This window comes from Stenella coeruleoalba (genome assembly GCF_951394435.1).
Source record: "Stenella coeruleoalba genome assembly, chromosome: X".
NCBI lineage: Eukaryota > Metazoa > Chordata > Mammalia > Artiodactyla > Delphinidae > Stenella > Stenella coeruleoalba.
The window spans coordinates 32,240,584-32,252,784 of NC_137152.1; the positions used below are offsets into that span (position 1 = coordinate 32,240,584).

General features: G+C 37.3%; 1 protein-coding gene across 3 annotated transcripts in view; it reads right to left on the reverse strand.

The window, feature by feature from the left end:
- CASK (calcium/calmodulin dependent serine protein kinase) overlaps positions 1 to 12,201 on the reverse strand; it is a 389,387-nt gene that overhangs the window by 227,567 nt on the left and 149,619 nt on the right. For all 3 annotated transcript variants that reach the window (XM_079909891.1, XM_079909890.1, XM_079909889.1), the window contains exon 3: positions 6,673 to 6,778. In XM_079909891.1, coding sequence (XP_079766017.1) covers positions 6,673 to 6,778 — 106 coding nt within the window. The remainder of the gene's footprint in view (positions 1 to 6,672; positions 6,779 to 12,201) is intronic.

Sequence of the window (12,201 nt, forward strand, 5' to 3'; positions counted from 1 at the left end):
CTATTTTATATGTACATAAATTTATTCAAAATTATTTTAGTGGTTGAAGATGAGCTTTCATATATAAAAAAATTACGAGACTGACAACTTCAAATACATTTCTAAGATAGTAGGAGTCAGGATGCAGTTTGCTTCCTAAAGTATTCAAAGCTTAATATCTATTCTACACTGTAACATCTCAATCTAGGATTTGTTTTATACAAAAATTGGGACACCTACATTTTTTTCCCAATAGATATCAAAATGATACAGTAATTACAGTTAAAAGTTTTTTTAAAACCCCAAACTCTGCAATTATCTTTATAGGTAAGTATATTTTGTTTGCAGATCCAGGAGTTTATTAACTCAAACCCTTCTCCTGCTGATCTCTACTTTAGTTTGTGCAGAAAAGAGTTAACTATTTAAGTATTTAACCAGGCCTAACTATTATCTCTCAAAAGGCTTGCAAGGCCTGCCTACAAGGCTGGCTCTTGATTGGCATCTGGGAACTTGGAGGGGTTCCTCCCCTCCTAACTGAAAAGAGTGGCTCACTGTGTCTAAACTGCTTGTGCAAACAATATGATTTATCCTGAACACCCGCTTTCTTTCTGGGAGTCTGGAATTTGGTATGCACCAGGCAGAGGGTGCTTACATGACAAGCCCCCGACAAAAACCCTGCACTCTGAGTCTCTAATGAGCTTCCCTGATAGACAACATCTCACATGTGTAGTCACAAATGTTTGCTGGCAGAAGACCCTTGGAAGCTTGTGCCTTGTTACCCCTGGACTTCAATTCATGCACTTTCTCCTTTTGCTGATTTTGCTTTATACCCTTTAGCTATTAATAAATCATAGCTGTGAATATGCCTATATGCTGAGTCCTGTGAGTCCTCGTAACGAATCATCAGACCTGGGAATGGTCTTGGGTATCCCTGACACATAGTTCTTAAAACTAAAATGCAACTAAACATTTAGTATAGTGGTAAACCTAAGTCAAAAGAAATGTTTAATTTTAAAAAGTTAATGACACAGAAGTTGTTTTCTTTCAACTAGCATTTATCAAAGGCCTACACAGTCACTCAGCTAGGTCCTTTCTTGTATCTTAGCTTACTGAATTACCATATCAAGTTTCTAATGTTTACTAGGACCAAGCAGTATTTCCCAACCATTTCCTATTACCCAGCACTTAAGTAGGCATTCAATAAATATGTGCTGAATGAATGAATAGCAATTTCTATCATTACCCATAAAAACAAAAAATCAAAATAGATAAAATTAGCTATAAAAATATGTACAAATGTTCATATAAATTAAAATGCTATAGTCCAGATTTTTCTTGCTTGATATGAAACAAATATATTTTCTCTTAAGTGGCAAATTTGCTGGTAAGTAGTAATCAGTTCTACTCTATCAGTATAAATGAATTCCACAAACATTCCCTTCCCTGAGCATAAACACCAGACTAAAAATAAAATTTTAAAAATAAAATTTAAATAAATAAAGAGCTTTCAGTCTATCTCCTTTGTGAGCTTCAAAAATACAAACTGTTAATATTATTTTAAAAGATACAAACTATTGTTTTCATGTCAGAAATGTTTTAAGACCATATTTAATTACTGTACAGTCTCCCTGTGGTATATGTAATCATTCTATAATAAGGTAATTAAAATTTCTTGGCCAGCCAATTTAGGATTTGCAGCTTAACTTCAAGTATCAGACATTACTAAACATAAGCTTTGATGTGTGACTTAGAAATAAACATTTAATTTTTGGTGGGGTGCAGGGTGTGTGTGTGTGTGTGTGTGACATGACACAGCCCTGTCTTTAAAATTGAACCTACGTTTTAAATGTTTATTTTTAAAAATAACAGCAAACCGCTACAGACAAGTCCTAATTTAAGTATAATCCCAAAGCGATAGATATAGTATAAACACATGCAGATTCGTAACAAACTACTGAGTGTGTTGGGAAAAATGACAACATAGTCTCGAAATAGTATTACCCCTACTTTAAAGGTCAATCATCTCTTGACCTCTCACTTCTGGACCCACATTTGTTGAAACTGAATCTCTAGGGGTTGGGGCCTGGGTACATGCTGGTTTAACGAGGTCTACTCAGGATTTTCCAATGCTAACTTTTGAAATCTACTGCTCTAATCTCATCCAGTGCTAAAATTTTGGTTCTGTCTCTGTATTTCAGTGTGCTTTAAACTTATAAATCATTTATATCAACTAGTTCTAAGGATTTGCTAACATGATACGCAACAACATTGAGCCATATAATTTCATGACTTCAGTTTAGGGAAGAAAAGGGAGAGTTGGTTATAGATAGTCTGTGGCAAAGAAAGATATGGATACCATAATAAGAAACTCACTGATAACCCAAATATATTGTTTGGTCTAGCCTTTTCTCCATCAAAATTATCAGAGCTATTTCCAAGCAGCCAACAAACAGCAAAGTCAACTGACCTTATCTCATTTGCTTTCCATTTCCTGTCTACTCTGTATTGGTGTCATGTCAGAAAACTGTGGAAAGGATCCAGATAACCCATAACCTGAGCAATGAGACCCTGAATACCAGGGGTCATTAGATCTATTGCCAGAAAAATTCTGGTGTAGCCTTGTCTACATTGCAGCTATGTAAGCAATCTCTTACCTAGCCAGTAGGTGGAGACATGCACAAACTTACTGCTTTGCTCTTTGATCTACAGGACTTTAAATCTTACAGTAATGTATGGTTTGGGTTTGTTCATTTGTTTTCAACTGAGGAAATCAAAGGGAATGCAAAAAACAGGGCAAGGACAACTGTCAAGGTAAATTTACAAAAAAGGATAATACAAAAGAACAATTTTATATTTCTATATTGTTTCTAGCCCTTTTGAGAAATAGCTATTTTAACTGTGAATTTATAATCTACTTCCAGATTCCTAGAGCTAATATAACAATTCTAAATTGAGAAATAGGTCCTTTAAAAATTCATGTTCAATCAGGGAAAGCAACATTAACTGACTATGACATGATACTAAGGAGTTATTGTTGATTTTGCTAGATACGACAACAGTATTTTATACACACATACACACACACACACACACACACACACACACACACACAAGTCCTTATAAATACAAACAGGAGTATTTATAGGTGAAATGATATTGCTTTAGAAATTGCCAAGAAAAAAAGACAACAGTAAAGGATAGATAGAACAAGAATGGCAAAGTATTGATAACTACTGAAGCTCAGTGATAGGTACACTGAAGTTCATTATACTATTTTCTTTTATTTGAAAATTTCCAAAATAAAAGGTTAAAAACTAGGAAGCCATGTTCTACTGATTTGGGTTAACAGTGAGATTAGGGGGCCGGTAAATATGCAACTTTAATGAGGTCTTATTCTCAATATATAGCCATCAATGAATTATTCCAAACACAACTGAATCACACAAAATTAGCTATATAAAAAAATCCCATATAATTCAACATTGAGAAACTAAAACTAAGCTGTTAAATCCACTGGAAACAATACCTTATCACTGTAGAACAAGTCACCACTTTATAAGGTGAATTCACACAGTTATCTCATCTAGTTTTCATCTTATGAAGATTTTAAAGTTAAGAGATTATGGCCAAAGTCACATAATTAGTAAAAGTGACAGAGGTGGGACACTAATCCAAGTTTTATGACACCAAGGATCATCTTCTCTCTACTATACTGTCACTTAGACCCCTTTGAAACAGACAGCAAATGTGAAATTTAGGTAAATTTTAAAATTTGGCTTTCTGTGCTCATTACTTCATAGTATATGGCAAAATCTGGTTTTTAGTTTTCTCAGTGAATAAAAATATGGACAGGGCTTCCCTGGTGGTGCAGTGGTTGAGAGTCTGCCTGCCGATGCAGGGGACACAGGTTCGTGCCCCGGTACGGGAAGATCCCACATGCCACGGAGTGGCTGGGCCCATGAGCCATGGCCGCTGAGCCTGCGTGTCCGGAGCCTGTGCTCCGCAACGGGAGAGGCCACAACAGTGAGAGGCCCGTGTACCGCAAAAAAAAAAAAAAAGGACAGAAACAGATTTCTTGAATAAAGAATAAAATGAAAATAATTATACTATCTTAAAATTGGAAGGGACGTTAGAGGCTCTCTCTAGTCCAAAATTAAAACCTTTTCTTCAGGACCTTTGGATGGATCCAGCTTTAGCTTGAGCATTTCTAGTGAGGAACGGTAGACTCTGTAAGACAGCCGCTACATTCGTGGACAGCCACTTCATTCATACCTGCCACCTGTTGATTATAGTTACAGCTCCTCACCCTACACTGAATAAATACATAATCCTCTTACATTTGACGATATTTCAAAGAACTAAAGACATCCATCATGACCTGCCATGGGCTTCTCATCTGGGGACTCTTATAGAGGTAAAAGAAAATCAATAGATTCTTGGGTAACTAAAGTCTCCCCATCTTTTCAACAGCTCTTCCATGACAAGTGGTCTTCAAAGTGGGACTTGGGTATCTCTGGGAGTACTCAAAGCCCTTCCAGGGGATACATGTATTAGGATATTTTTAAGGCATTTAAGCCATATCTATATTTGCCATAATTTGGTCTGTCTGAAAACAAGTCTTTGGTCTGCTGAGTTCTCTTCTGTATCTCCACTCAAAGGAACCCATCTCAAAAGACAAACCGCTCACCCATCCTGAAAAGCCTGCCTAATTTCAAAAAGACAATGGGGGAATGCAAAGCTACCGAGGGAGGGAGCCATCTGTGAGAGCAAAACAGCTTTGGAAAGGAAGGGAAGAGCCACCTTACTTCATGCAGACAATATATTCACGGCAAAACCTTATCTAGTTTAGAATTATAAATCAATAGTAAGATGACTGTCACAGTGATGTCTATTAGCACTTTAATTTTATTTGAAAAATGAAGTCAGATTTTTTTCTGACAGAAAGCAAGTCTGATTTGGCTGACTAGTTTGACAATGATGACTAGCTTTGCAATTTAGGTCACATAGCAGACATTTTCCATAAATTGAATGAGATAAAGGTACAGCTCGAGATTTTTGAAGAAAAAATATTTTAAAAAATATACAAAACACTAAAACTTACATCCTTATAATAAAAGTTTGTATATATCAACTGAAAGATATGTGTGGAGGTACACAGTTTTCAAACATCTTTTAGCAGTATTGCTGACAAAGATTTTGAAGGCTGTGACTCTATGACAGAATTTCTAGGCTCTTTCCCACTCTGGCTATCCCCTTCTGGAAGCATGCCAGTGTCCTGCATACCAGGAACACTCCAGGGAGAGTGACCAATACACAGCACACTGGGCCTATGGCTTGGTTCTGAATACTATACACTTCTAATTAAGGTATCTGCAGGTTCCATTCAAGGCTTTTAAAGCTGTTGCAACAACTAACTAAATTGCTTACATCTTTTTCATATAAGCAGTTACAATTAAGTTCATAGTGATCTTGCACTTATATATGTGAATGAATGAGTTTACATTAACTGGTCTTAAATTTCACCTTGTTTTAGCTCCTTTGCTACAAACTTGTAAAATATTTTAAAATTTGGTCAGATATTCAATGTATTAAGCTAGCCCTCTGTAGGGGGCAGCTTCTAACAAGGCTCCCAGTAATCACCACCTCCAGGTCTTCACATCCTTGTGTAATCCCTTCCCCTTGTGTGTGGACTGGATCTAGTGACTTATTTCTAACTAATAGAATATGGCAGAAGTGATGGTGTGTGATTTCAGAGATTAGGTTACAAGACTGCCGTCTGTCTTGTTCCTACTCTTGTGCTCTTGCTTGCTGGCCCTGATGAAGCCAGCTGCCATGGAACTGCTCTACAGAGAAGCCCAGTGACAAGGAACCTAGGGAGGTCTTGGGCCAACAGCACATGAGGAACTAAGGCCCTCAGTCTGAGAGTGTGCTTCCAACAACCATGTGAGTGAGCTTGGAAGCAGATCCATCCCCAGCAGAGCCTTAAAATGACTTCAGCCCTGGCCAACGCCTTGATTACCACCTTGTGAGAGACCCTAATCAAAGTCACCGATTACAATTTTGAACAGAATAGTATGCCATCCCATAAGGCTTTATACAATCTCTTTGGACACAATCATCCAACCAGCTATGAAACTACCCAATTATACTATCCTTAGCTCACATTCCTCCAACTTATTGACAAAAATTTTGTGAGAAACATGTCGAGTGGCTTACTAAAATCAAGATATATGGTTGTCTACAGAATTTCCTTCATATGCCAATATGGTGATTATATCAAGAGGAAGTTATGTCTGTTATTACTTGCTTTTAGTTGCTAGAGAGGCTGGCTACATGGAGGCCTCTACTCCCATACCGATCCTTTTCACTAAGACTCTTGTACTCAGAACTTTATATTTTGGGACCTCCTATTCCTCTGAACTCTATTTCTTCTTCTCTGAAGTAGGCTAAAACTGTGAGGGTAACTGAATATGCCCAACTTTTGCTTCCTTAGCCATTGTGAACCTTACGATGAGATATTCCTTTTATTCTTATTACTTTAGGTCTTTCTAAACAGATGAGTTCACAAGTATTTTTAAATTTTAAGAGAAAAGCGTCAGCATTATCTAAGATCAACATTGCTTAAAACTTTAACCCTAAAACAAACAAAAAAAAACCACTTCAGCCCCTTCGGAAAAGAGAATGTACACTCACAATTCAAAAACCATGTAAAGCATTCCATCTGAGCTATATGTCTCCAATAACTCTACAATGTGGGGATGTTTCAGCATATGACAGATACTGGCTTCCCGCTTTAGATCTGCAAAACAAACACATAACATTTTGTTAGGCAGGATCAAAAGACAATCAGAGTGAATGATGAATGAATGGATGTGATCTATGGTAACATGAAGACTCCTCTAACTATAGAGATGAAATCCCCCATTCAAACTAAGCTTAACTTTTTGCCCTTTAAAATCTTTGACAATATAACTTGCTCATATTTCTTGCCAGCTTAAATCTATATACATTAGAGTCAGCTCTTATTAATAAGAAATCTAAATAGCACAAATACTTTCCTCAAACTCTTGTAAACAGGTTTCAAAATTTATAACTCTTTCTTTTTTTTTCTTTCTTTTTTTTTTTTTTGCGGTACGCGGCCCTCTCACTGTTGTGGCCTCTCCCGCTGTGGAGCACAGGCTCCGGATGTGCAGGCTCAGCGGCCGTGGCTCACGGGCCCAGCCGCTCCGCGGCATGTGGGATCCTCCCGGACCGCGGCACAAACCCACGTCCCCTGCATCGGCAGGCAGACTCTCAATCACTGTGCCACCAGGGAAGCCCTATAACTCTTTCTTGATCAGCTAATAAGTAACTCAATTTGCTGTCTTGAATTTTACTTCTTTTTCTTAGTTTTCCCTAAATTGTCTAAGAATATGATGTTTATTCTTTAGCCTAAAATCTAGCATTTATAGACACACATCAGGGAAGTTACATGGAATGGGGGCAAAAAAATAGTATGGTTAAACAGAAAAGGCACTACTCCCAACGTCAAAGTCAGAATTTTTTTTACATCATCTATAAAATGTGTTGGATAATTCAGGACACTACCCACAGTGTTATTTTCAAGAACAAATTCAGATAATGTAGGTAAGACTACTGTGTAAGTTACACAATACTATTTGGAAAATAAAAGTGTTAATATCCTCATTGTCATGCTCATCATCATTATCATCATCATCATCACCATCACACAAAAATAGTTTAGGCATAAGTATCACTTGCCATGTCTACATGGAACGAGATAACTAAAGCCTTCCTGTGTTAACAGTGCTGGAGTTTTACCTGCTTGCCAATGAATAAAATCCAATGTGACATTTTTTATATTTGGAAATAGAAGGGAGACAGGTAAAGAACGAAGGTTAAGGATATACTGCACAAAGCAGAAGAGATAACATTATCTCCTCTCTGATTTGCTAATTCAAGTTAGTCTTGTCAACAAGAGCAATGGCTGCAGAAGGAACCTTAGAAAATTTACACAAGGTATAGGTGAGGAAAAGAAGTCAGTAAATATGACAAAAGAGAAGCCACCAGAAAAGGAAGAATCAATAATACAATATTAAGAAAGTCAAGGAAATAAGGGGAATTAAGGCATAGGTAGTTGGAGAAGGCTGAGAAAAGGCTGTAAGATTCAACCAGAAAAGACCATAAATGTTCTAAGATCAAATTCTGTGGAGAGGTCAGGTTCAAAGTCAGGATGCAGACAATTATATAATAAATTTAGATTTATCCTATCTCTCACTGGTCTAAGTACTTAATATGGTCATTGTCTTTTTTTTTTTTTTTTTTTTTTTTGCAGTATGCGGGCCTCTCACTGCTGTGGCCTCTCCCGTTGCGGAGCACAGGCTCCGGATGCGCAGGCTCAGCGGCCATGGCTCATGGGTCCAGCCACTCCGCGGCATGTGGGATCTTTCCAGACCGGGGCACGAACCCGTGTCCCCTGCATCGGCAGCCGGACTCTCAACCACTGCGCCACCAGGGAATCCCTGGTCATTGTCTTTTAATGTCCCAACAAGCCTGTGAGGTAGGTATTTTACAGATGAGGAAACTGAGACTTTGAAACTTGTTCAAGATCACATAGCTATTACAAGGGGTAGGTTTTGAGCCTTGGCCTGTCTAACTCCAAAGTCAGTCCTTCCACAATGCCACGGTGTGTTTAGACATGATCCCGGTAATAAGAAAGGAATAGCAGGGTCAAAGAAGGTTTGATTTGTTTGTTTTTGCAGTTGTTTTAAAGAGAACACTGTGTGTTTGTAAATGGCAGTGATGAAAATCCCATAGGATCTGGAGTCGGAAAACTTGGTGCCAGTCCAGCCCCTGTCACTACTACTTGCCGGCTGACTGCTAACCTCTACAAAATGCCTTCCTTATGGCAAATGAAATGGGGGACGTGATAGGTCATGCACGACCTACACAGTCTACAACTTCAGAGGGCAGCAGCAAGATTCAAATGAGAGAATGGATGTGAAAGGACTGTGTGGAGTGCAGCACTGTGGGGCTGAGGGGGTTAAGGTGCTTCAGTGTTCATTGTGAAGGAAGAAATGAGAGACACATGAAACATGGTCTCCACCTCCAGGGGACGAGAGGTGTGAATAGGTGTGGCTTTTGCACTGGGAAGTCATAACTATGGGGAAGGCTTTTGACAAGTGCGCTGGAGGACCAGGCTGAAAAGCCAGACGACATAAATCAGATGCCTGCAGTTTTTTCTCTCCCTTTAAGGTTGTTCTGCCTTCTGATTCTATGAAAAGCTTAGGAGTTTTAGTACTCATTTTAATGTTTATCTCCAGCTTCTCGTTTTACTGGAAGTCACCCTTTTCATATCTTCTGTTTTCACCTTAGTTTCTCTCTTTCCATTTCTTCCTATTCTGCTAAATGTCTGATTTTAATTCAGTGCTCTGACACTGGAGTCAAGAAGTAAAGAGAGATTTAGTGTTTGCCACAACGAACACTGGTCTTTTCTCCTGTTTTCAGTTTATTTTAAATTTTGCCCCTTTCATGTAACTACAGTGTTTCAATCCCCATATTCACCATTTGTCATGTGCCACATTTGTTATACTGAAAAATCAGAAGTAGAAACGGACGCTCTAAAGACCCCTCTCTTTGACACGCACATGTCTGCTTGGTATATAACTGAACATGCTCCTGGTCTAGTCTCTTATCACTTTACCCATCCTCAAAATGAAGGAAGGATTGCTGGGGACCCTGCGTCCAAAGATTAAAACAATTTAAATATCACCAGATCCGACATTTCAGGGACTAAAATCCGAACACTGACTGAATAGCACAAAACTAACAACATAAAAATGTATTTGAATTTATAAGGGCAAAAGATGGCCTACATCTAGGATAGCTGCGGCACCATTTTCCATAATTCAAGTATCAATTATATGGGTGTATTAAACAGCCCAAATAGAAAATCACAGTTTACAAAACATGAATGCACCATATATGCATTCAAACTATAGATTCCAAGAATGTTAAGCTCAAAATGTTTGTTTTAGGTGTGAATGTGAATTAAAGATGTATGTATTAACTGCTATTAACTCCTTGCTGATATAGCAAACTAAAAATAGTATTTTCCTACAAATCAGCTCATGAAGCAGACCAGGAAGGAATTCGAAAGTAGGTGATAATATAATAATATGATTTGAAATTGTGATTATCTGGCTGCTTATAGATACTAGCTCAGAACATTCCTTTGAGTCACCTGACCCACAGTTACCATGGCTGTTTTGAAGTTCTACTTTATCTATAGTGACAAGGAAGAGTGGTAACTCCTCCACTCTTCCTTGTACTTTTTCATTTTGTAATTTTGCAGGGAAGTTTTTAAAGATTTAAAAAATAATCTACTTCTATGCTTAGTGCCCCTATATTTAACTATGTGCCTATATTTCATCAATTTATTTTCTTTTAAAAGGGGCACTAGTAATATGGAAAGTAATATTAGATCTTCTGATCAAAATTTGAGAAACACACTTCAATTGAATCAGCCCACTATATGGCATGAGAACTACTACTCCTACCAGTTTCCTAAGAAGTTCGAGCTGTCCAACAACAGTAGAACAACTATGTCCTCCAGGGTCTACCTTTCCAGTCTGCCCCTCAAATGAGGGAGAGTTAGGAAAGCCGTTTCAGACGGTCTGTTTTAAAAAGAATTTTCCTGAAAAGTATTTATTATTCATTTTACTATTAGCTGTTCTTGGAATAGGAGAATTTTTCATGCTACCTTTTAAAAGTCAGATGCCACTTTCAGAGTGCCACGACTCTGTAGCAAGCTAATTTGACCATGGGGTCAAAAATAAGTTGGGTATTTACAAATGTGACTAAGGAAAGGAATGCTTTCTGACATTCTTAGCATTGGAGCAACAATCTCATCCTTAATATCTGAGATTTAAAGGTTAAATTTAAGAGTCAGCTTTCACACAGAATCATTCAATAAGGATTTAGTTCAGCATCATCCAACAGAAATATAATGCAAACCACATATACAATTAAAATGTTTTCAGCAGCCACATTAAAAAGTAAAAAGAAACAGGTGAAATTTATTTTAACATATTTTATGCAATCCAATATATCCAAAGTATTATTATTTCAACATATAGTCACATTAAAAAGTATTAATGAAATATGTTACATTCTCTTTTTGTACTAAGTCTTTGAGATCCAGTGTGTTTTATACTTATAGCACATCTCAGTTGGGAGCAGTTGTATTTCAAGTGCTCAATAGCCACATGTAGCTACTGGCTACCAAATTAGAATGGTGCAGCTCTGGATAAATTGACTTGCTTTAATTATTATCCTCTTAATTGTGAGTTCTTCTGCGTTTCTTACACAACTATCTGTAAAGTCATTCAGTCATTCCAAAAAGAATCTAAACAGATTTTTTTAACCATTTTTTTAAAAAGTGAAGTATAGTTAATTTACAGTGTTGTGTTAGTCTCAAGTGTACAGCAAAGTGATTCAGTTATAAATATATACATATATATACTCTCTTTCAGATTCTTTTCCATTATAGGTTATTAGAAGATACTGAATACAGTTCCCTGTGCTAAACAGTAGGTCCTTGTTATTTATCTATTTTATATATAGTAGTGTGTACATGTTAATCCCAAACTCCTAATTTATCTCTTCCCCCCATACCCCCTGTTACCCCCTCTGGTAACCATAAGTTTGTTTTCTATGTCTGTAAGTCTATGTCCAAACAGATGTGTTATTAAAAAGCACTTCCATAGAAGTAAACTCTACAGCTTTTAACAACCCAAATCCATCACTTAATAACTAAATCTGGAATTTCTTCACTATTGTTAATCTAAATCCTTTACTTGTTTGGTAGTTTTTAATCGTTTTATCTTGCTTAATCTACCAAACACAAAAAGGGTAGTCAACATCCACTGTATAGCAGCCCTTTGGACCCTTCAAAATTTATTGAATGACCTTAGACTATGCAGCATAATATCTGGGATTTTAAGTGTCCCTCTGTAAGTCCTCATTTAATAATTATAATAACCCTGTAGGTACATCTAGTTTCACTTTACAAAGGAGGAAACTGAGGCCCCAGGTTTAGTGAGATACATAAGCGGTTGAGATCACACAAGTATTAAGTAGAGGAAGCACAGCTAATAACTGAGGTCCAGTGCTCTCTACATGATACCACAATGGCTCCTGGGGCTATGTAGTTTTTATATG